A 22,751-nucleotide genomic window follows, 5' to 3' on the forward strand; every position below is an offset into this window, starting at 1 on the left:
GGTACCAAGGGATGGAGAAACTGCAGCCTACAAATGTTGCTGGACTACAACTCCCATCATCCCTGAACATTGGCCATGCTGCTTGGGACTAATGGCAGTTGGAGTCCTGCAACATCTGGAGGACCAAAAGTTTGCCATCCCCAGCTCCATACATTTGTAGAGATTATTGCAGCATGGAAGCACTTGGAAAATTTGCTGTCACTGCCTATTGAAACATCTCTGCAACAATGAAGACTGCATAGATATTATTTTTATTAATTAAATGCAAGTTGGTGTTCTGAAAATAGTTAGGAGTTGGAGCCTTAAGGCTGCACAAAAGTTATTCGGGAGAAGATTATAGATCATAGAATTGTAGAGTTGGAAAGGGACCACAAGGGTCATCAAGTCCAACCCCCTGCAAGATGCATGTGCTCTCTAAGCTAACCTCCCACCCGGCACTAAATATTTAGTAGTTTAATACTACAGTTGTAGCATTAGTGTTGCTGGGCTTCCAACTTGACCATCCCTGGATGATTATACTACTGGGTTAAGAGTTAGAACTGTTGCATGTCAGCTCCAGGTGAGCAGCTGAGAGAGTGGGAAGGCATAGTCTTGGACCAGAAATGAAATGCACTCCCTTCTGATGGATGCTTCTCCCTTTGCAGGACTCTCCTCTGAAGGCTGTCCAGATGTTGTGGGTCAACTTGATCATGGATACCTTTGCTTCATTAGCCCTTGCCACAGAACCCCCAACCGAATCCTTGCTCTTGCGCAAGCCATATGGCCGCAACAAGCCACTCATTTCCCGCACCATGATGAAGAACATCCTGGGGCATGCTGTGTACCAGCTCACCATTATTTTCACACTGCTCTTTGCTGGTGAGAGTCAAAGATGGAAATTGCAGTCTTTAGCAAGACATGAAACCATTAGGTTGGGTCTTGGAAAATCTAGGTTCTCCTTTCCCTATATCTACCCTGCCATACTTTCCTTCTTCCCTCCACAAAAAAATTGTGGGCCTTCAATTTAGCAGGCAGTAATCATTTATAATAATTCTATGGTAGTTGTTGGTTGAGTGATTTAGCATACAGGAAAGTTTTCAAACAAGGCTTCTTTTTCAATAAAATGAAACTGTTCATGCAGCTGATTCTGATACCTGGCTATTTCCCCATCTATGATGTAGACTGCCAGGAACAACTTCTATGCATGATCTTGCAGGGTTCAGAGGCAGAAATTCCATGCATGTGCTGAATTTCTGACTGTTGTGCAGCTTTGAAAACTACACAGTCTGTCAGGAAAAGAGAGTCTCTACGGAGACTATATGACCAATACATTCAATCCTTGGCCAAGGGAAGAGCTTTAATCTAGGAAATTATGCCTTTTATCAACACAATTTAGCTTTTCTTTTGCCTTTTAAAAGCTGTTTTACACTGGGTTTTCCTTCAAGTGATGTATTTAAATTTGGACAGGTTCAAGTACATGTTAATTGGCCTTCTTTTGGCTTCAGTCTCATAAAGGGAGCTGTCTATTTTTCCAGCAACTCCTTATCTTGGACTGACAATCCTCATTCCAAATACAACCCTAATTCTGCCCTGAGAAGACATTAATGCAAATTGCACCGTCCTTTTTGTGTGCATGGGTCTGGTTTGTATCATCCGGTTGCCAATATCTGAGACTTCGCAGAATGCAGACTTTGGCAAGTACAAGTAATATGGAAAGTCGGGGAATCAAGACAAGGATAGATGTGTTACTTTCTGGATTCACTGGCCTGATATGCACCTCATCTCAAACCATAGTTTAAAAGAAACTATTCCCACCATGCTCATTCCCTCGCTCCTGCTGTGCCATGGAAAAAACAAGCCAGAGTCTGGGTTGTCATGTCATCTAAACCTATGCTCATGGTTTGAGCAGCAAGCCCTTGCACATTGAACCATAGTTTGTTCTGAACTATGGTTTAATGCGTTTTCTTATTTCCATGGTTAGTGTCTACGTTCCAGTTGGCTGGTGGAGTTTAAGAAGGCTGAAGAGCATGTCCCTTGGGATACAGTAGTGAGCTACTGTGTTGCCTCTGTGCACTTCCTTTGTAACTGCAGGGAGCAGATCTCTGCAAGGTGTTTACAGAATTGCAGCAGGCTCTCTCAGAATGGTGCCACCCCACATGGTTGCTTCTACAGAGGGGCAGTCCCTATCTCTTGATACCCTGTTTTCCTGGAGACACTATTGTCACATTATATTTGTCCTACACTCATGAGGGCTGGAAGCCTAGCTTGGATTTTGGACTTGTTTTTTTAATGAAAAGTGAAATTCTCAGGGATACAGAAATACACAAGCAACAGAAAGTCCCCAAATACGAAAATGTACCAAACAAGCCTATAGAGAAGGAAGTGAAAATGGATACACACAAGACAATAAGCAATACACATTCTTGATGGAACACTTGTTAATAGCCTGCTTTGACAAATGAGTCTTTTTCAAACCTATCCAAGCAATGCTGAGTCCTTGGGAAGAAATATTTCCAACAGACTTCTTAGGGAATGAATCCAAATTCTTCATATGCACCAACAAGATCCTTTATTGGCCATTAAAACCATCTAATATTAGGCAAAACAGTGTTCCATTGGGTGTGTATATTGCTTTTTGTCCTATGTGTATCAGTGTTTATTCCCTTCTGTATATGGTTCTTCAGTACAGTATAGCATATTTTCATATTTTGGGTCTTTCTCTTGCTTGTGTATTTCTACCTAGGGAGCCTTGCTGCAAGTTGTGCATTATCCTTGAATTCTCAGGAAGCTACTTTGTGTGCTGGAAGAACAAGCCTGTGCTGTTCAGAGAATGAGTTGCTTAATGGCACGCAAGATACGTTTGCAGTTAACCCTGGTTTGGGGATTGTGTTCTACACTGTGTTGTCTGTGTGTAAACTCTGGTGTCTGTGTGTAGGGGAAAGAATGTTGTTATTCTTAGCATTTTTCTCTTCAAACTCTTCTTCTGCTAGGTGAGAAATTTTTTGATATTGACAGTGGCCGGAACGTCCCCCTCCACTCCCCACCCACTGAACACTACACCATCGTCTTCAACACTTTTGTCATGATGCAACTTTTCAATGAGATCAATGCTCGCAAGATCCACGGTGAGCGGAATGTCTTTGAGGCCATTTTCCGGAACCCCATCTTCTGCACAGTGGTGCTAGGAACCTTTGTTGCCCAGGTAAATTATATTGGCTAAGAGGCAGGCGGGAAGGGGGTCATGAGGAAATGGAGAGATAAAACTGGAGGCGGAGGGGAGAGACTATGAAAGGGAACACTGTCAGAGGTTGTTGTCTGAAGCATGCTCCTTGGCCAAACACCATATAGCTCTTTGTGAGGCTGACCACAGTAAGGCATTTTATGGGCAATCTATCCAGAAGATAAATTGTATGTCGAGGAGTTAGTGATCTGACAAGACAGGCGTGCCTTGCAAGTGTGTGTGAAAACAGAAATAAGATGATTGGATACGAGAGTTCTCTACTTGTGGGAAGCAGGACAGCTAGCGTGGAGAAAGATCTCTTCTCTGGAACCAGAAAGACAGTCTCCAGGTCATCTCCAGAGGCGCAAGGTCTGCAGCCAGGCAGACTTGGAGGTTTTCACCTTTCTAAGAACCCAAGGGGTGGAGGAGGAGGCAGCATCAGTAGGCAAAGCAGAGAAAAAGAGTAAGAGCCCTGGCAGCTCAGGCCATCCTGTTCTCACAGTGACCAATCAGATAGCTATGGGGAAGCCCATGAGCCGTATTGGAGTGCAGTAGCATTCTCCCTACTTGTGATTCTCATAGACTAGCTCCCTTGTGAGTGGAGAGGAATTGCTTCCCTAAGGATGCCTCTGCTTTATTCCCACAGAGCAGACAGTTATATTTTAGCGTGTTCAACCCACATAGACATCACCCCCTGAATGCACTAGCCAGCAGGAATGTTGCTTCAGCCCAGACACTGGGAGCAGGGGGGTCCCTCTGAGTTGTCAGAGGTCTTTCCCCCAGGGCACCCCTTCAAAGGTTTCATACAGTTATGTCAGGGAGGACAGGGAGCCCTGCTACCACATATTAGCAAATGCTGCCTGGGGCTAGCGTGAGACTGCCCCACAGCTGAAGCATTGCCCTGTGTGCATCCCTGGCTGCCGGTTAGAGCAGACCAGTGGCACGGTGAAGAACAACACACACAGATAATAAAGAGCCATAAAGCAGATCTAAAACTACTCTATTGTGGGCTATATACAAAGTCCATTCTCTGCTACCCAGCTCAGAAACTCAGAGCTGTGCATGTTGCTTCCAGTTCGCCTGAGACCAGAAGCGAAAGTAAAGTACAATGAAAAACATCACATGGGAGAAAGGAGATAAACACAGCTTCCTTTCTCATGGTAAAGTCAGACACACAAACCATACCCCTCCTCACTGCTGGAGAAGCTTGGTGTACAAATATCCCAACATCCCCAAGGGTTAGAGTCAAGGGAAGTCCAGCCCAGTGCAGAAATCCCTCAGGGCAGTTTCCCTACCAAAGGCTGTGGGGGCCCTTCGTCTCTCTCTCCTTTCCACATAGAGACCAGTCCACTACAGGAGCTGAGCCACATGGTATTAGCTCAGCTTTTCCTGCAGCTCCACCCTCCGCTCAGGCAGTTCCATTTCCCGCAAACTTGTGTGACATCATTCACAGGGAATAGGCCAAACCATCCAAGCCAAAATCTCGTCATCATTTTTGCAACAAGTTCTGCCATGTATCAGCTGATTTAATGCATGACTTGGCTGCACCCAAGGCAGATGCCCCACTTACACCTCTCATATCTGAGGAACTCCTGATTTCAGACTTAGATGAGTTTCTGAAATGGACTGAAGTGGCTGGGGACCCCCAATGCAGATGCTTCAAGGCACATTTCGCGGCTCTTGAGCCCACAGCTACATCCTCTAGCAGCCTTCACCTCTCTGAACCAATCCGATTGAGAAGTACCTGGACACATGGTACAGATGTCTTCCCTTCCGATTCCTTATAGTGGAATCTCACTGAAGAAAACTCTCACAACTCTCATGGCTAGTCTGCTGGCTTTCGTGGAGCACATCAGGGCAATAATACACATTGAAGCTTGGATCTGATTGTGTGGGTCCATGCTATGGCGCTCTGGTAACATGCCACTCAAACCAGTGATGAGGCTAATTTTTGTGGTACTTAACAAACTATATTGATGCATTCAGGCAGGACTCTCATTGGAACGGGCATAGAAATGGCCCCATGCTGTAGACGTGGTATTTACACAGAAGAGCTCACCTCTTGAGAGTCCCATGGACTGCAAGAAGATCAAACCTATCCATTCTTAAGGAAATCAGCCCTGAGTGCTCCCTGGAAGGACAGATCGTGAAGCTGAGGCTCCAATACTTTGGCCACCTCATGAGAAGAGAAGAATCCTTGGAAAAGACCCTGATGTTGGGAAAGATTGAGGGCACTAGGAGAAGGGGACGACAGAGGACAAGATGGTTGGACAGTGTTCTCGAAGCTACGAACATGAGTTTGACCAAACTACAGGAGGCAGTGCAAGACAGGAGTGCCTGGCGTGCTATGGTCCATGGGGTCACGAAGAGTCGGACACGACTAAACGACTAAACAACAACAACAACACATCACCAATGCACTGCCGAAAGTTCCTTTTTCAGTTTTATGATGTGAATAAGCACTTTCTTATATGATGCAAGAATGGGAGGAATGGGAGGGTCCCTTGAGTGGTCTGAAAAATGACTTGGAGCCACCTTCTGTCCTTTTTCCAGAGCACACCCTGCACAAATGTAGCTAACTAGAACATGGCATGCAAGTTGTTGTATGTTTTTGTCTAGTAACATGCCATGAGTTAGAAAATGTAAAGTGTACTGCTTTGGAAGGTAACAATTCTTTCTGTACCTCCATAGTTTTTTGTTTTGTTTTTTTAACCAAAGCTGATCTGACTGTGCCCTTTTTCCTCTTATGCCACAGATCATCATTGTAGAATTTGGTGGGAAGCCCTTCAGCTGTTCTGGACTCACCTTGAGCCAATGGTTCTGGTGTGTTTTCATTGGTGTTGGAGAGCTGCTTTGGGGACAGGTGAGCCCAAACAAGATATGGCCATATTGTTAAAGGAAGGCTAAGCACCCACCATACCTCTGAGTTATGGTACACACACATACACACTTTGCAGCTATGTGGGTGCAAAATTTGGTGATGCTGTTAATAGTCCAAAGTGCTTTATGAAGTCAATACTCAACTCCAAAAAGCATAGCAGTCTTTAAGCCTAGATCAAGGATGGGGAACCTGTGGCTTTCCGGATGTTGTTAAGTGTGCCTCTTTCATTGACGATTGAACATTCTGGCTGGGACTGATGGGAGTTGGAGTCCAACAACAAGTAGAGAGCCACAGGTTTTCCCAGTCCTGACTTTAGATGTCTAAATTCAAGACCCAGGCTTTAAAGCAGAGAATGGTCAGTTCTGTACTGCCACAGAACTGAGTGAATTAAGGAGGCATGATTGTCAATTCTATTGCCATGGGGAGTTTTCATTGAGAATAATTCATCTACATTAGTAACTCTAATTCTGTCATTGGGAAGGAATTCCTTCCTTGGGAAGGAAATGTTGTCTACTCCTTTTTACAACCAGCTTTACATCCTCACCCTCTGTTTCTCTCAAGCAAACTGTTGTTGTTCTTCCTTTCTCCCTGGTTTCCTTCCCATGAAAGTGAAGTCCTTTCAGATGCAATTGCACACATGTGAAGAGTCATTTTGTCAATTGCACAGGCTATATGAAAAATGTTGTTTATTCTGTGAGCCAGGCTGAGGTCCTGAAGCAGTCCAAAAGGTTACACATAAATTAATTAAATAAAGCAATAGATTTTTATTTTTTTTAAATGCCATGATGGTGCTTAGCACTGCTTGGGATGGCATGACCCAGTTGCATGGAAATATTGTCCAGAGTTATGGTGCTGACCAGATAAGCGTCTGTGTTTTTTGGGGGGGGGACCCAAAATTGTACAAAGCAGGGAGGAATTAACCTTGAGTGTCCTGTATATCTCTAGTTGATCAGCAGCATTCCAACCAATCAGTTGAAGTTCCTGAAGGAGGCAGGCCATGGCATTAACAAGGACGATATGAATGATGAGGAGTACACTGAGGGTATGGATGAAATCGACCATGCTGAAATGGAGCTGCGGCGAGGACAGATTCTCTGGTTCCGGGGTCTCAACAGAATACAGACTCAGGTACAGTTTTCATTTCTCCTCTGCTAGGGACTTTTGACTGCCTCCATTGGCGACTCGTAGCTGTGTCCTCTCCTGCCTTAATCAGAGCCCATCTCAGTGAAATCAGGGCTGCATGCCATGGAAAGGGATGTGCATTCACACTGTTGGAAGAGTTGGGAATCAATGGCCTGAGCTAGTAGTGTTGATGTACATGCAGCTAAGCAGATGCACTCACCTGGGCTTTTTCTAAGCATCGGTGCTTGCATCCAAGGCAAGTCTCTGCATGCACAGGAAAAGTTGGAGCATTTGATGCCAACCTTCTCTCCCTGCCTCTGAGATGCAATTCTTTGCAAACAAAAATAGCAGTCCTGCTGAGCTATGATGTGGTCATTGCTCAGGGTCCCACAGTTGGCCTCCAGATTTTTGCAGCCCCACTAAACATTTGAAAAAGGACAATCCCTCTTGCTGTTGATTTACACTAAATCCTTTGCCGCGTTTGCCATGGCCCTTGAAAGTGAACCTGGATAAAGCCATTACTTTTGGAGGATTCCACAAAAGGGAAGAACAAGCCCTTGTGAAATCAAGGGGAATGTGTTCCCTACTGTTCATGGGCTTAGGCTAACAGCACAGCAGAGAGTTTCCTCTTTCTGGAGGAACAAACACAGACCAGGCTGCAGATATTTCCGATGGTACAAATAAATTCAGCCACTTCATTCAGGGGCACGTCACCCTGAAGATTCCAGATGAAGATGAAGCTAACATTAACCATTCCTTGCAGATATACACACAGAGAGACCATGGTATTGCAAGAACTTCCATTGGCTTTCCAAGTTCCAGAACCTTTTCTTCATAAGTAATAAAATGTGTTTTGACAACTATTCACCGAAAACAAGGTTACAATAGTTGTGCAGACACTGTGACTCCAAGCACATTCTTAGACTCTGGATTCTTCTCAAGGAAGTGGCATTCACAGAACGAAAGTCAGCTGCAGTTTCATGTCTAGCGAAGGTTGCATCCACAATACATCAACTTTCATAAAGTGTAAGGACTGGCTGATTATTTTTAAAAAAAATACCAGCAGCAACATCCATCTTCTTGAGATTGTGTAACCCTAGATTGTTGCTTTAAGATATTCTTTTAAGAAGAATATAAGAAAGGTTTGACTTGTTCTTTTCCTTTCACTGTACCCCCTTATCCAGTAGTGGTTGGTGGGGCAGCTCAGACAGGGTGGGGTTGCTTACCTGCATTCTCAGTACTGAACATCACTACTGGTTCCTGGGAGACGGGCAAGGCACAGGAGCCAATAAAATGCTTCTGCTGCAACACTCACACTGTGCTGAGCTCCCTCCACCACCCTGCCAACCACTACTGTCTTTCAAATGAAATGGCTCTGAACTCACTTTTTGAGCTGTTTTTGCATATTGGGGTAATTAGTCATCTCAAGGCCTTGCACTATCTTAATGCAGCAACCTCATGCAAGCAGCAATCATCACCGGTCTTAGACCCCACCTGCATTTAAATCAGTGTCATTCCACTTTAAACAGCCATGGCCTTCCCCAAAGAATTCTGGGAACTGTGTTTCGTTAAGGGTGCCGAGAGTTGTTCGGAGACCCTTATTCTCCGCAGAGAGAGCTACAGTTTGCAGAATTCCATGGGATAATGGATTGGCTGTAATACCTCTCTGAATATTGTAGCTCTGTTGAGGTAATAGGAGTCTCCTAACAATGCTCACACCCTTCACAAACCACAGTTGCAATATAAAAACACAAAATACATACCATAAAAACAAACAAAAACAATAACCCCCCCATACACACAGTATTATTATTATTTAAACCGTATGATATTGCTTTAAATATATAGGGCAGATGGGATTTTTATTGTCATTACTCTGAGTTCAGTGAAGAGTCTTTATTTCTGGGGGCTTCCTAACCACTGGTGACAACTCACTGTTGCGTGATAGTTATTACCATTATTTTCCTGGCCGGACAGAAATTCATCCAAAGGGAAGGAGAAGCATACTAGAGATGCTGATATAGTGTCACATAATTTTTTATAAATCACTACCCTGGGCTCCTTTGGGAGGAAGAGTGGGATATATATTTAATAAATACAGATGAGACGGCAGTAATTTCACTGTTTTCTTCCTTCTGCCTGCCAGGGGATGCACTAGAATTTAAAAGCCATGTCTAGTATATGGTGCATCCCAGAAAGCAGGAGAGATTGATGGGGAAGATAGAACCAAAGCAGGAAGGGACCGAGGGCAAGTTGAGGATTGAGCTTCGTGGGATGGAGGTCCTACGTTGATGCTCAGTCCTTTCCTTTTCATTGTATGCCTTGGGTAGTCACAGAAATTTGCTATTTGTCCAGATGCTTGCCTCCATGATAGGAAACCAAGCCCTTTAAGGAAGCAAAATGATCTTGGGTGAATGTCTGCATGAGACCTGGATATGAGCTATATTTTACATGTATTTTACCATTGTGATCTGTGCCCACCTGGAATGTAATTCTTTGTACTGTGCATTGTTTTAAAAATATTGTTTTGATCCACACACCCAAGTCACATGCAAAGGATGAAATGAAGACCGAACCTACTGAGTTTGCCAAAGGTTGCATGTGGGCATACAGTTTGATGCAGCATCTGGTTGTTTAAAGTTCTGATGCTGTCTTGTATCAGACGGGCAAGGTCACTGTTGCATGTCACTCACTGCCTAGGATGTTTCACTGTGAAGGCACGCAAAGACCCTTCCTGGGTCAGAGTTGCGCATCACTGGAGGAGAAGTGTCTGTGTTTAGTTGCCTATGCTGGTCCACAACAAAGTCTTCAGAGGGAGAGCCGTTCAGTATCAGAAGTGCTCCTCTCTTTACTCTAGACATGGCAGATGATGGTAGGTACAACCAGGCATAATACGGTGTTGCAAAGTTTCCTGAACTGTAAGAAACCCTCATCGAGCCAATAAGGAGGAAGTGACCAGGTCCAGTGTGTGAAAGAGCTGTTTCACTGATGGAGCTTTGCATGTTCACTGAATGGACAACGCTGCCTGCTACAGCCAGCACTATGCAAATGTGAGACACCTTGAGTGGTTGTGGGATTTTTAATTTTTTAAAAAGTGTGATATGTAATGTAGATCTAAGCAAACAAGCCTTGAACCTGGAAACCAAAGCTCCTGGTAATGCAGATTCTCCTATATCTGTGTTCCTTCGGGAAAACAGTGGGGATTCTTTTTTACTGCTTGCATGATTAACCACCGAAACAGTCTGCATCCAGGATACAATAGCCACAGTCCTTCCCTTCTGAGCAAAAGGCATTTCCAGCTTTAGACAGAATGACTTGCCAGTGCTTAGAGGAACCGGAAGTTGTACCAGTGCAGCAGCTTTTTCTGCCCCTCCCTTTCTTAAACCAGGAATGATACAGAGAACACTTTCTGCTCTTGTGATACCTCTGCATGCTGCTGTGCCCTTTCTGCTTTGGGATGAATGGACAAGCTGCTGCTGCAATTAATTCCAGCTTGGTTGTTATGTGACTTGTTTCCTAATGTTGGCCAAACGAAATGACCCACTCTGATTCAGGGCCTGGACCTTGGCAATAAGCCTGGCTGGCACACACCACTCCTGGTTAGAGTTTTCTGCCACTTGTCCTTAGTGTCCCTTGGTGACATTTTGAACCCACCACACATCCACCACACATGTCAATGTGCAGGCTGCACTTTTGGGTCATTCAGACTTCGGCCTTCATGCTCCTTCTTCCCACTGCCTTTATATAAGATTCCCACCACCTGGCATATCACCCACACATTTAAAATCAGAAGTGGTTTGACTACACCAGAGGTGGTAAACCTGTGGTCTTGCAGATGTTATTGGACTTCAACTCCCATCAGCCCCAGCCAATATGGCCAGTGGTCAGAGTCATGGGAGTTGTAGTTCATCAGAGGTGCCCCATACCTGTTATAGTCAAATGCATGTGATGAAACTCGGGCAACACCTAGGAATAGTGATTTGTAGCAGAGTTGTGGTGTGGTGTGCATATAAATATGCTTAATAAATTTGTCTCTCCCCTGCCGCTTCAGTTACTCTGCAGATGCACATTTATCCTTTGCAAAATGTGCATCTGGAGCTCATTGAGGCAGGACAGTAAGAGGCCAGGGAATAGGTTTACCAATACTTTATCTAACAAATTTATACCCTGCCCATCCATGTAAATAATAACAATTCCAGGGCAGGCTACAGGAACCAGACTTTAAAAACAACAACAAAACCAACAGATGGAAGATAAACACCAGAATAAAACAAGGAGTTAGGCTCCCCTCCTGCAGTTTCTCCACTACAAAGTGCCCCATCTTGACACTCCACGGCAACCAAGACATAGACCTGCAAAGTTTCATTATATGCATTTGCACATAGCACGTACTTGGACCCTAAAATACTGCACCTGCTGCAAACACAGGAATAATTGGGGAAGAGAAAGGAGCTCTTTGCTGAGGGGCTCTACGTTTTGGATGAACTGCTGAAACTGTTTACAGGGGTGTCTTGGGTTTTTCCTCTTTTCCCTTCCACTTTGGTTCCTTACTGTTTGTATCTGTATCCTTTGTCTGCCCGGTTTCCCCTTCCAACTCTCCCAGTTCCTTTTCCTCTTTTGAATGTGGGACAAAGCTATCTTACTCTCTGATTCTTTGCAGATGGACGTAGTTTACACATTCCAGACCGGCGCCTCCTCTTTACAGGGAGCCCTCAGGAGACAGCCTTCCATCGTGAGCCAACACCACGATGTAAAAAATGTTTCTAGCCCAACCCATGTAGCTCTTTCCTCCGTCAATTCCACTCCCACCACTTCTGCTGCTGCTGCTGCTGTTGCTGCTGCATCTCCTCCTGCGGGCAGTGAGTGATAGTCTATTCAATGCATGACTTCCTAATAACCACCAAAGGGCACTCGCACAGACCTAACCAAACCTGTTCTCTTTCCCTTTTCTTTTAACCCATAACTTGATTCATGGTTTCTTGTCTTGAGAATTGGGAGGAAGTGCGGGAAAAAGCCATTCTGTTTATATATTATATACAACTTTTTTTTAAGCTCTTGCATCTTTTAACTTTTAGTTCTTTCTGGTTCTTTTTTCTGTTTGTTTTTTTTCTCCTACTCTATTGCAACTTTTTTGTCTTCCTCCTCCTTGCAGGACTGAATTATGACTCCCATATTTGGGTACCCAAAAAGTTTGGTGCTCTTTTTAGTGGGACAGCAGAGGGGAGGGATAGTTTAGTTATCAGCCACAGCTAAATATAGAGATGGGCAAATGTCTCTGTCTTGCTTTCAACAGGAAGTGCTCCTGCTGATATTATTTTCCTCCTACTCTAATCGTAATTTCATAGAATTCATAGAATCGTAGAGTTGGAAGGGACCACGTGGGTCATCTAGTCCAATGCCCTGCAATGCAGGAATCTTTCACCCAACATAGGGCTTGAAGCCATGACCCTGAAATTAAGAGTCTCATGCTCTATCAACAGAGCTATTCAGGGATTAATTGAAAGCAGTATTTGCCCTTGAAGGGTTCTGGAAGGCTTAGGCTACAATCTTGTGCACCTTTACTTGGTAAAAAGCCTCAATGGAAATTACTGTGGAATAAACATGCTTCAGATTAGGCAGTTAGCACCTGGCTCTTATTCAGATCAGGAGAAGGTCTCAGGGTAGCAGGTTTAGCATTATCAGTTTCAAGATTTTGTTTGGTTCTGCATCAAGGCTAACATTATCAGGTAGGACTGATAAAGTCTGGTGGTGCTGTTGAGTCCTTAAGCATTTCTAAGAATGATAGATCAGCCCTTCTCTTCTATGCAAACATCTCATTCCTTTTTTAAAAAATAAAACAGGGATGCAAATATAATATGGTCTGTCACCATACAGATGAAGCATAGCATAGATGCTTTTGATTTGGAGGAATCTCTTGTAATCAACACTGAGCTATTATTGGGGGTGGGATCTCAGTCATCTAAAACCAGGAGCTTGTATTAGCATTCTATAGCATATCATGTAATCTGTGTAAAATCCACAGCCTTTTAGTTTATGTCGGTGTGCTGCTGGCTTACAGAGACTTCTGTGGGTCTTCTGTTTAAGTTAGACTTCCAAGCCAGACTTAAGTCCTTTATTAAACTTTGTGTTCTGCTTCTACACTGGAGTAGACTTTGCCTGTGTGCACAAAATTGGGTGGCTTAGTTGTTCAGAAATTGGATTTCTGCAAATGCAGGCATTCGTCCAGTTCACATATTGCAGCAACCCATAAATGATTTCCTATGAATGCACCTTTTGGACATGAACCCTGGCTTAGCATTATGTCCAAACCAGGGATTTTGGTTTCTTACAAAATATATATATATAGTTGATACAAGAACAAATGTTAGTCTCCCATGGTTTGTTGGGAGTGAAAGAAACCACAATTCCTTGTTCAAATGTAACTCTTAAACCAAGGGATCATAGCTTTTTTCCTCCAAGTGAAAGCAAGGAAGAGCAAAGTGACCCAGATTGGTGTGTTTATGGTAAACCATTAATGTGGTGTGTGAAAGAGCACATTAGCTTTTCCTGCGCAAAGAGATGGCAGATGTGAAAAGATGGTATACAAAATAATATTTACATAAAACATCAGTTACTAATTTTTCTCATTCATCTGGGGCAGTCAATTGTGTGCTTTGCTGTACAATAAATAATATACATATATTGTCCAGAAAGGTTATCTTTAAAACACACACACGCACACACACAGTCTATGCTTCTAGAGTAGCCTTCCCCAATCTGCTGTTCTCCAAATGCTTTGAACTACAACTCCCATCACACCTGACTGTTGGCCATGCTACCTGAGGCTGATGGGAGCCAGAGTCCCGAACTAAAGTCTGGAGGGCACCAGGTTGGGGAAAGCTGATTTAGAATAATACATTTTTTGTTTCTCTATGTTAAGAGGTGCTGTCCAATATTTATGTTTCAAGGAGGAGAATTTTCCTAATCATTTGCATTTTGCACATAGCATTGACATTTTTATTTTTATGCATACACCAGACTTTCTGAAGAAGTGCAGCTGTTGCCATTTACTTATCTATATGTGCATCCATGTAATAGTTTATTAAAAAGAGTATGCTCAGGTTATATGCATCACACTCAGCAAAAGAAGCTGCCAACAGTGGGGTTTCCCCCCTTAGCGCACAAAATATTACTTCTTAATTTTTATCTGATTGAAGAGGGCTTGATAGGAAAAAGAAAATGTATCATCTGAGTGGACAGCATGGTTTCTTGTTCTGTAACAACTGCATCAAAAACTATCCTTTTCCTTTTTGGACTACCTATGCAGTTTCCTACTTGATTTCTGCTACTCTTGAAAGCTACATCTCTCTCTCTCTCTCTCTCTCTCTCTCTCTCTCTCTCTCTCTCTCTCTCTCTCTCTCTTTCTCTCCTTCTTTCTCTTAATACCTGGTGGAAAGTTCTACAGTGTTTAAAGTCACCAGTCCCAAAATGCTGTGTTCGTGAAGGCTGATTGGTTTAGAAAAGGAAGAGCTCATGAGTACATAGAAAGGGGTGGGTGGTGTGGCCATATCTCTATGGTTTGCTTATTGTAGACCATGTGAAAGGATTCCTGGTTCATTTCAAGAAAGACGAGGTAAGATTTTAAAGGAACTATGGCTTCCCATGTGCTCAGAAGGTAGCTAAAGAGCATATGTTCTATTTCATTCCACTTGGAAGAAAGCGGGAAATGCCTCTGTTTTCACCCTGTTTATTAATAACCCAGCCCTGAGCAGACAGCTGCAGAACTGAATCAATTAGTATAGATTGTGCTAATTGATTGTTCTCTTGATGATGGATCTGATTATTACATGTGTTACAAGATACAAAACAAAACTTCTTTTCAGGAAACTTTGCCATTAGCCTTTTTCAGTGCTTTTTTCTAGGGGGGATGCAGGGGTACGCATACCCCTAAACATTTTGTGAATCCAAGTTTGGCCTCATCGAGGGACAGCATTTCAATATGAGTAGGAAAATGAGAGTACCCCTAAACATTTTTTTAGAAAAAAGCACTGACCTTTTTAGAGGTTCTTATTAGGACCAAAAGGAAGGAAATAAATAATTTGATACATCTTTGGCATAGGTGAAGTAAAGTACTTTTCCCTCTGACATGTACTAGGCCAGTGGTAAAAGATGCTTTATTTTAAATATGGAACCCATGGAGGGAAGGAAGGAGAGCCAAGGTTTGGAAGAACCTTTTATTTTAATGTTTGAAATGGTTAAAGTTAAAATGTATAAAACTATGTAAAACCAATTTAAAATTAAAAAAATAAAAATAAGAGGTACTAGGCCAGTATCCCAACTTTTTCTATATCAGTCTGCTGAGGACCCCCTATGCAGTTGCCATGTCACTCTACATGAACTGACTGGGCAGCCTAATGAAGCTGTGTGAGGATATTTGGTGTGTGTTTTAAAAAAAATAAAAATAAAAATTGAAAGGCAGTCTGAAGTGAAAACCCTTGTCCTTGAGGAGGAACTTTTCCTTTCTACTATTATAGAACTACTCAAATAGATGGAGTCAAATTAGTAAGTAAGTAAAAGTAAAAAGTAAAGGACCCCTGGACGATTAAGTCCAGTCAAAGGCAACTGGGGGGTTGCAGCGCTCATCTCGCTTTCAGACCAAGGGAGCCGGCGTTTGTCCACAGACAGCTTTCTGGGTCATGTGGCCAGCATGACTAAACCGCTTCTGGTGCGCGGAGGAACGTGACAAGTGCCAGAGCGCACAGAAATGCCGTTTAGCTTCCCACCGCAGTGGTGCCTATTTATCTACTTGCATTGGCATGCTTTTGAACTGCTAGGTTGGCAGGAGCTGCAACAGAGCAATGGGAGCTCACCCTGTTGCTGGGATTTGAACCACCAACCATCCAATCGGCAAGCCCAAGGGGCTCAGTGGTTTAGACCACAGTGCTACCCGCATCCCCTTAGGTGGAGTCAAATAGACAGCATGTAAAGACAAACAAATAAAGAGGTCCCGATGGCTGTGGAGCCTGAATTTATATAAGTTACTGTAATGTTGGTTAAAGTCAGGGCTTTTTTTCAGCCAGAACTCAGTTCCGGCACCTGTCAGGTGAGTGCCATTGCCATTATAAGAGAACAAGGGAGGTGTTCATGGTGAGTTCCAGCACTCCTTTGTCTAGAAAAATAGCACTGGCTAAAGTTAACTTTATGATCATTCATTCAAGTTCTTGGATAGAAATGGGTTGTTTTTTCAACCACTTCTAAAAGGTCATTGTGTCCTCCACCACCCCAGAATATTAAAAAGAAGAGGAGCCTGCATGCAAAATGCATGGGAGTGTGGAGATGAAGTCTTGGTTACAATAACCTATTCTCAAAAAGTAATGGAAGTGCAACTGAAGCTACAGGAACAAACAGCTTCAAGATTCCTGGTTCTGAATGATCTAATAACTAAAGGCACCATTGACTTTAATTATTCTGGTACTACTGATCAAGCTCTGTGTCCTTTTGCTTGTAATAGTTTTGGTGCCCCACCCCTTTTAAGCATCAAGAGAGTTTGTTGTTGCTGTCGTTTAGTCGTGTCCGACTCTTCGTGACCCTATGGACCATAGCACGCCAGGCACTCCTGTCTTCCACTGCCTCCCGCAGTTTGGTCAAACTCATGTTCGTAGCTTCGAGAACACTGTCCAACCATCTCGTCCTCTGTCGTCCCCTTCTCCTTGTGCCCTCCATCTTTCCCAACATCAGGGTCTTTTCTAGAGTTAGAGTCCTATTTTTGAGTTCAGCTGCTTGATCTTTGCTATGAGCATGAACATACAAAGAGTCTCCTGGATCAGGCCAATGGCCTGTCTAGTCCAACATCCTGTTTTCGCAGTGGCCAACCAGATGCCTGTGGGAAGCCTGCAAGCTGGACACGAGCACAACAGCTCTCTGCCCCCCTGCAGTTTCCAGCAACTGGTATTCCAAGGCATCATGCCTCTGACAGAAGATGTGGAACATAGCCATCAGTGGCCTTGCCCTCCATGAATGCCCTCTCATCCATCCAAGTTGGTGGTCGTCACTGCTTCCTGTGGGCACAAGTTCCATAGTTCAGCTCTGCACAGCGCAAGGAAGTGCTTTCTTTAACTGCCTTCAGTCTTCCAACATTCAGCTTCAACAAATGTCCATGAGTTAGGAAGACAGTCTTCTCCACTATTGTGAGATGTACTATATTTCTTTTTACATGTCAGAATTTTGTTATATATTTATAGCCTTTTGCCTATGAAACTGACCCAGGTCTGCTTCAGGTGGCAGAGGAGGATAAAAGGCAAGTGTTCCCATAGTGAGCAACTGGAATCAAAGCCAATTCAAGGAGAAGAGGAGCCAAATGCAGCTGGTCTCTCAGCTGAACCAGTGGAGTAGCCCTGCTAACCTTCTGTTCCTCCCTCTTCTACAAACTGATATATAATGGCTACTGCCAGGTGGTGATGGGCCTGCCTCCTTTTTCTCCCCCCTTAGTAGCCAAATGGAATGGCTGCTGTCAGGTGACCAAAGAACAAAGTCGACTTACTTTTTAATAGTGTGGTTGTGATTGTGAGCCATGAGAGCAGAATATGTCTCTGGCTGTGTGATCTTGAGAACAGTCAACAGGTGATGTTTGGCACAGACTACGCCATGCTGCTCTAGCGGAGACTGAATGCTGGATCAGGACTGATTCTACGAGGCAGTTCTTAAAATCAGTTTATACTCAGAGTAGCAATCCTGAGGCCATGACCTTGCAAGTGCCATTCAGTGGACAGTCTGTCCTTGCTGGTCATTTATTTCCCACAGGGGTTTATGTGCTCACTTTGCACAACAGACAGCATGATTCAGAGTTACTTGTTGCAGTTACTGCGACATTTTGTTATGATAAACATAACATTCAGCCACAAAGCACAGAGAACCATTCTGGTAAGATGCAGAACTTTGCAAGGAATACAAAATGGAAGTTGGCAGCATGAGCAAACACGAGCAGACTCAACTTTAGTTCCTTTTAGTTCAGAAATAATGGTAGGGAAACCTGATCCTGGCTGAATAAGGAGGCCAGTCTGAGGAATCTTAACATTCCTCTACCTGCATAGAACATCTCTAGTATTTGAACTCAGTGCAGACCAAACTGCTTTTGATTTTGTCAGGAGTCATTCAGTTCGTTAAAATAAAATAAAAAGATTGGAGTATCACCTTCCATTCGTTGGCAGCAGCAAAATTCAGGAAGGTCAACAAATGCCTCTTCAGGTGTTCAAAGTAATATGTGATAGGTCAAACTGGATGAGGGCGCAGAGAACCCAGACCACTCCCAACACCTCTGTGTACCAGCCCTGCCCTGCCCTGCCCTCTCCTCTCCTCTCTTCTGCATAGTTAGTGCATAGGTCTGAAGGGGTTGAGCTGAAGGCAGTTAGACTTCTCCCCATGACTGGGCATCCTGTACAGTGGGAGTTCCATCTCAGAGAGAGGATTTCCACTGCATTCAGCTCAACTCTGTTAGAACTGCCCTTTAGACCTTTGGCACCAAACACATGATCAAGAGAAGAGGGGGTATGAGGGGCGCATGCACACCTCCTATTTGAAACGCCTAAAGAGGGACTAGCATCTTGAGACGAACCGGGACATAGGAAACATCTTGGTTCAAAGGTGCCATGTAGCTAGGCTCAGGGCAGCATATTTCCTGGCCATATCTTGTGTGCTGGTGCCTCCTTCCCTTCAGCAAAGTGCAATAGAGAAATAGCAATATGCAATGGTGAAGCATCATAGGGGAGGACCGTGTTCCTGCAAATGCCTTCCCCCACCGCAGCTATATCTCCCCCAAGCCCCAATCAGGTATTTCATTAAGCAGGGGTCCAGAACCCTGGCTGTGGAGCAGGGTGAGTTCTACCTGTTGTACCTCCATTAGAACCTGCCCCTTCCTGGCACCAGTTAGGAGAGGAGAAGCGCCAAGCAGTAGTATTTCAGTACACAAAGCATTCAGGTATGCATAGCTCCAACCAGAGTTCAAGTTGCATTACCTGCTGTGTAATGTAAGATGTGTTAATTCAGTGGTCTACTACAAATGTTTGAGAGCACTCTACAAAGCCTTTTCCCCCCTTCGTAGTGTAAAAACTTCCTTTATTTAGAGATCCGATGGTGAGAACTGGAAGCATGACCTACATGTTAATAGCAGATAAATGTTGCTTCCATTGCATTCAAAGTTACAAACAACTGTATTTAAAAGAGGGGGTGGGGATTCTTCCCCCCGGTCAATAAATAGGTAGTTATTTGGACCTGTTACTAATTAGAATGTTTTTTTTAAGGTACTAATTATGAGCCATCTCTGCATAAAATACAAATTACATTGTGATATATTATACTGTTGGGATGTGTTTTATGCATTATGCTTGGTGGAAAGTAATATACTTATTCATATTTCATACCTATATGATTAGACTGGGGAACAGCAAGTTCTGATCATCGCACTTCCATGTTTGTGTTGGTTTGTCTGGGTAAGCGTGACTTTCACAAAAAATATGCTTCATCCTGTAAAGGGAAGATGTCTCAACTCCATTGTTCTGGAAATGTGATTTGCACTTTACTCATGTGACCGAGCAAACTGTGATTGAAATGGGAATTGGAGGGATAGGAATGCCCTGAGTTTGAGTCTGAGATTTTCTAAGCAGCCAAAGGAAATTAGCATTGATGTTTCGCTACCAAATGTGCTTAGAGCTACAGACGTTGCTGTTAAAGAGCCATCTGTGTAGAAGCCTAGTTTCTTAGCTATGTTCGGGAGTCGAAAGCTCAGTTTTTCTTTCTTACCAAGACACTCTGCATCAGAAAAGTGAGCTGGAGAAGAGATAGTCTAGTCTGTGATCAGCCAAAATTGCCCATATGGCTACACGCTGAATGTCCTTTCCTTGGGCTTTTTTTGGGGGGGGGCGGTTTCCACAAGCCAAGAACACTGAACCGGCTCCTGTACTGAGCAGCTAGATGCTAGCAAAGCAAGGGCAGGGAAACTGTGGCCCTCCAGCAGTTGCTGAATTCATAACTCTCATGAGCCCCAGCAGAGCCAATAGTTAGGAATGATGGGAGTTGTAGTCCAAGAGCATTTGGAGAGCCACAGTTCCCCGCGCCTTCAGAGCTAGGTCTGCAGTTAGTAATGGCTGCCAACTGCAAAGCACACTGACTCGTAAGATGGTTCTGGACCTCCTGCAGTTTAGCAGCCATCACCAGGTTAACTCTTGCATGCACACTGGTACATTCATCATTATCGGCATTCTGCTTGGATTTGCTGCAGTACACGGTCTCGATCAATTTTTTTGTGTTTGTGTGTGTGAGAGAGACACACATTCAGCTAATTAATCTTTATAGGTTTGGAAATTTAAAAGTGACACCATCGCTTCCCTGCCTAATTTCACCTTGAAGCAAATCACACTTTGCAAGAGTACATGTCTTGACTTGCCACTTTGAAGCTGTTTTATTGGGGGTATTTGTTGCTGCTGCTGCTGAACACGTAGACACACATTTGAGAATGGTTGTGCTTTGAATGTCCATGCATTTCAAAGCTATTGTCTTAGAAATGTTACATGTCTTTTCTTGCAGCTCCTGAAGCGTCCTCATAGTTGGTTGCCCCATCACACGCATAGTGCCTGACCTTTGACCCATGTGGCCATTCTGGTTCTCCATAGGTCCTCTTTTTAAGATTGATTTTAGCTCTCTTTTTTTTTTTTGGTTGAAAACTACTATTGTTGTTGTTGCTGCTGCCGCTGCTGTTCTTGTTTTTCATTATACCTGTTGAGTTCTTCTTCCCCCTGAAGTCCTGAAGAGCTCTCTCTGGCCACCGCTCACTTTTGTGTTTTTGCTTGTTTGTCTGTTTTACTCCCCAATCCCTCTTTGGTACAGATCAAAGTGGTGAATGCGTTCCGTAGCTCCTTGTATGAAGGCCTCGAGAAACCCGAATCTAGAAGCTCCATTCATAACTTCATGACTCACCCAGAGTTCATCCTGGAGGAAGACGAGCCTTCGACCCCATTCCTTGATGGCACCGACGAAGACCCAGAAGCTGAAGAACTCAAAAAGCAAAGTGAGGAGAGCCCAGACGAGTCCTCACCCCTCAACAAAAATAACAATGCAGTGGACAGCGATACAGCTGAGGACACTATTCCGGAGCCAGAAAGCCCTTTACACAGCTTGGAAACATCAGTTTGACCTCTGAACTTTGATCCTCCTCCTTCTCCCCACCCTCCGCCCCCTCCATGCAACTTAGGCACCAACACAACATCTGACCATACACTGCAGCCACTTCCTGTTAAGTGCTAATACGTATATGCCTATTTCCTCCCTCCCTCCCTCCTCCGCCCCCATTTATTATTATTTAGCCACAGGAACCACAGTACCACATGGCTAGAGATTTGCTTCTCAACCATTATTTGAGAGGGTTTCTCAGGAGAGAAACTGCCAGCTTTGATACGCCTTGTTCCTTCAAGTTGGGTTCTGTGTGTCTGTAACAGTGTACAGCTGTGTATACAACATCAGATGGTGCAGTTGTGGGGATAGCTCTATTTTATGTGCAGAATCTGAATCTTAGATGTCTCCCTGTGCCCTCGGGGAGAAGGCATGAGCACTAAGATGATGCCATTATTAGAGGGGGAACCGAATCAAATAATGGACATGAAAGTGAACCCAGTCTTCCATTGGGGGGAGGGGAGAGGGAATGGTACCTGATTTTTACCATTTTTCTGTTTGTGTATTCTCTCTCTCTGTTTCCATGGTGGTATTAATCACCAGAGATAAGAGCGACTTTTAAAGTCTTAAAAATGTCTTCTAAACAATGTGGCTTGAAGAAGGCCAAGCAACAAGGAGTTATGAGAGCACCATGTTCTCTGAGAGAATGAAACATGGCCTCTGATGGAAATGAGTTGCATATGAATTAAGAGCAGATCACATAGGCACTCTGTGTTAGCTGAGGTTATTTCTGTTCAATTTGACTTTGGGGTTTTACTATTTTGACTCTCAGAGTAATGAAGTCATTGGCCCTATAAGGTCAACATCCCAATTCCACGCCTGATGATGATGATGATGATGATAATAAATGATCCCAAATAACGTTGCATAAATCCAGGCCATGGTCCCTGTGTACTTTCAGAAGGCTTATTATGGGAAGAAGGGTAGCTCCTCAGACAGCGCAAAATGTAAAGAAGTTGGGCCAGGCCAGCTCTAGTAATGAGCTATTACTACAACTTCTCTTGCGTTTTGCGTGCTGAAGAGTTAACATTGTAACAGGAACGCAAACGCCTTTGTGAAATTGCAAATGACTTGGCACTATGGAGTTGGGCCTAGTTACGTCACAAAGCACCTTCCTCAGTTTTAATTTGAATGAGGCATAGCAATACGTCTTCTCCACATTTCTCATTAGGAGTGCCTTCCCTTCTCATTTCACCGAAACTGGCCTGCATCCTTTCTCCAAAATTGATGTTGCCACTTAAGCTGCCTAAAAATAAAAATAATTTTTTTAAAAAAAAAATTGCTAGAGAAGGTAAATCAGCTCTTGCATTGAACGAGGGTGGCATCATCCTCATCTTAGCACACATCTCC

General features: G+C 43.8%; 1 protein-coding gene across 8 annotated transcripts in view; it reads left to right on the forward strand.

Moving 5' to 3' along the window:
- Positions 1 to 22,273, forward strand: part of ATP2B4 (ATPase plasma membrane Ca2+ transporting 4) — a 166,179-nt gene extending 143,906 nt beyond the window's left edge. For 4 of the 8 annotated variants that reach the window (XM_060277058.2, XM_060277059.2, XM_060277062.2 and 1 more), the window contains exons 17-22: positions 645 to 858; positions 2,970 to 3,181; positions 5,955 to 6,062; positions 7,026 to 7,208; positions 11,863 to 11,952; positions 21,060 to 22,273. In XM_060277058.2, the coding sequence (XP_060133041.1) occupies positions 645 to 858; positions 2,970 to 3,181; positions 5,955 to 6,062; positions 7,026 to 7,208; positions 11,863 to 11,952; positions 21,060 to 21,365 (1,113 nt within the window). In that variant the 3' untranslated portion in view covers positions 21,366 to 22,273. Of the gene's footprint in view, positions 1 to 644; positions 859 to 2,969; positions 3,182 to 5,954; positions 6,063 to 7,025; positions 7,209 to 11,862; positions 12,062 to 21,059 lie in introns of all 8 variants that reach the window. The other 4 variants (XM_035121392.3, XM_088673352.1, XM_088673353.1 and 1 more) reach the window with 2 other exon arrangements.
- Positions 22,274 to 22,751: the final 478 nt, after the last annotated feature.

Source organism: Zootoca vivipara, chromosome 7, assembly GCF_965207765.1.
Source record: "Zootoca vivipara chromosome 7, rZooViv2.hap1.1, whole genome shotgun sequence".
NCBI classification, from domain to species: domain Eukaryota; kingdom Metazoa; phylum Chordata; class Lepidosauria; order Squamata; family Lacertidae; genus Zootoca; species Zootoca vivipara.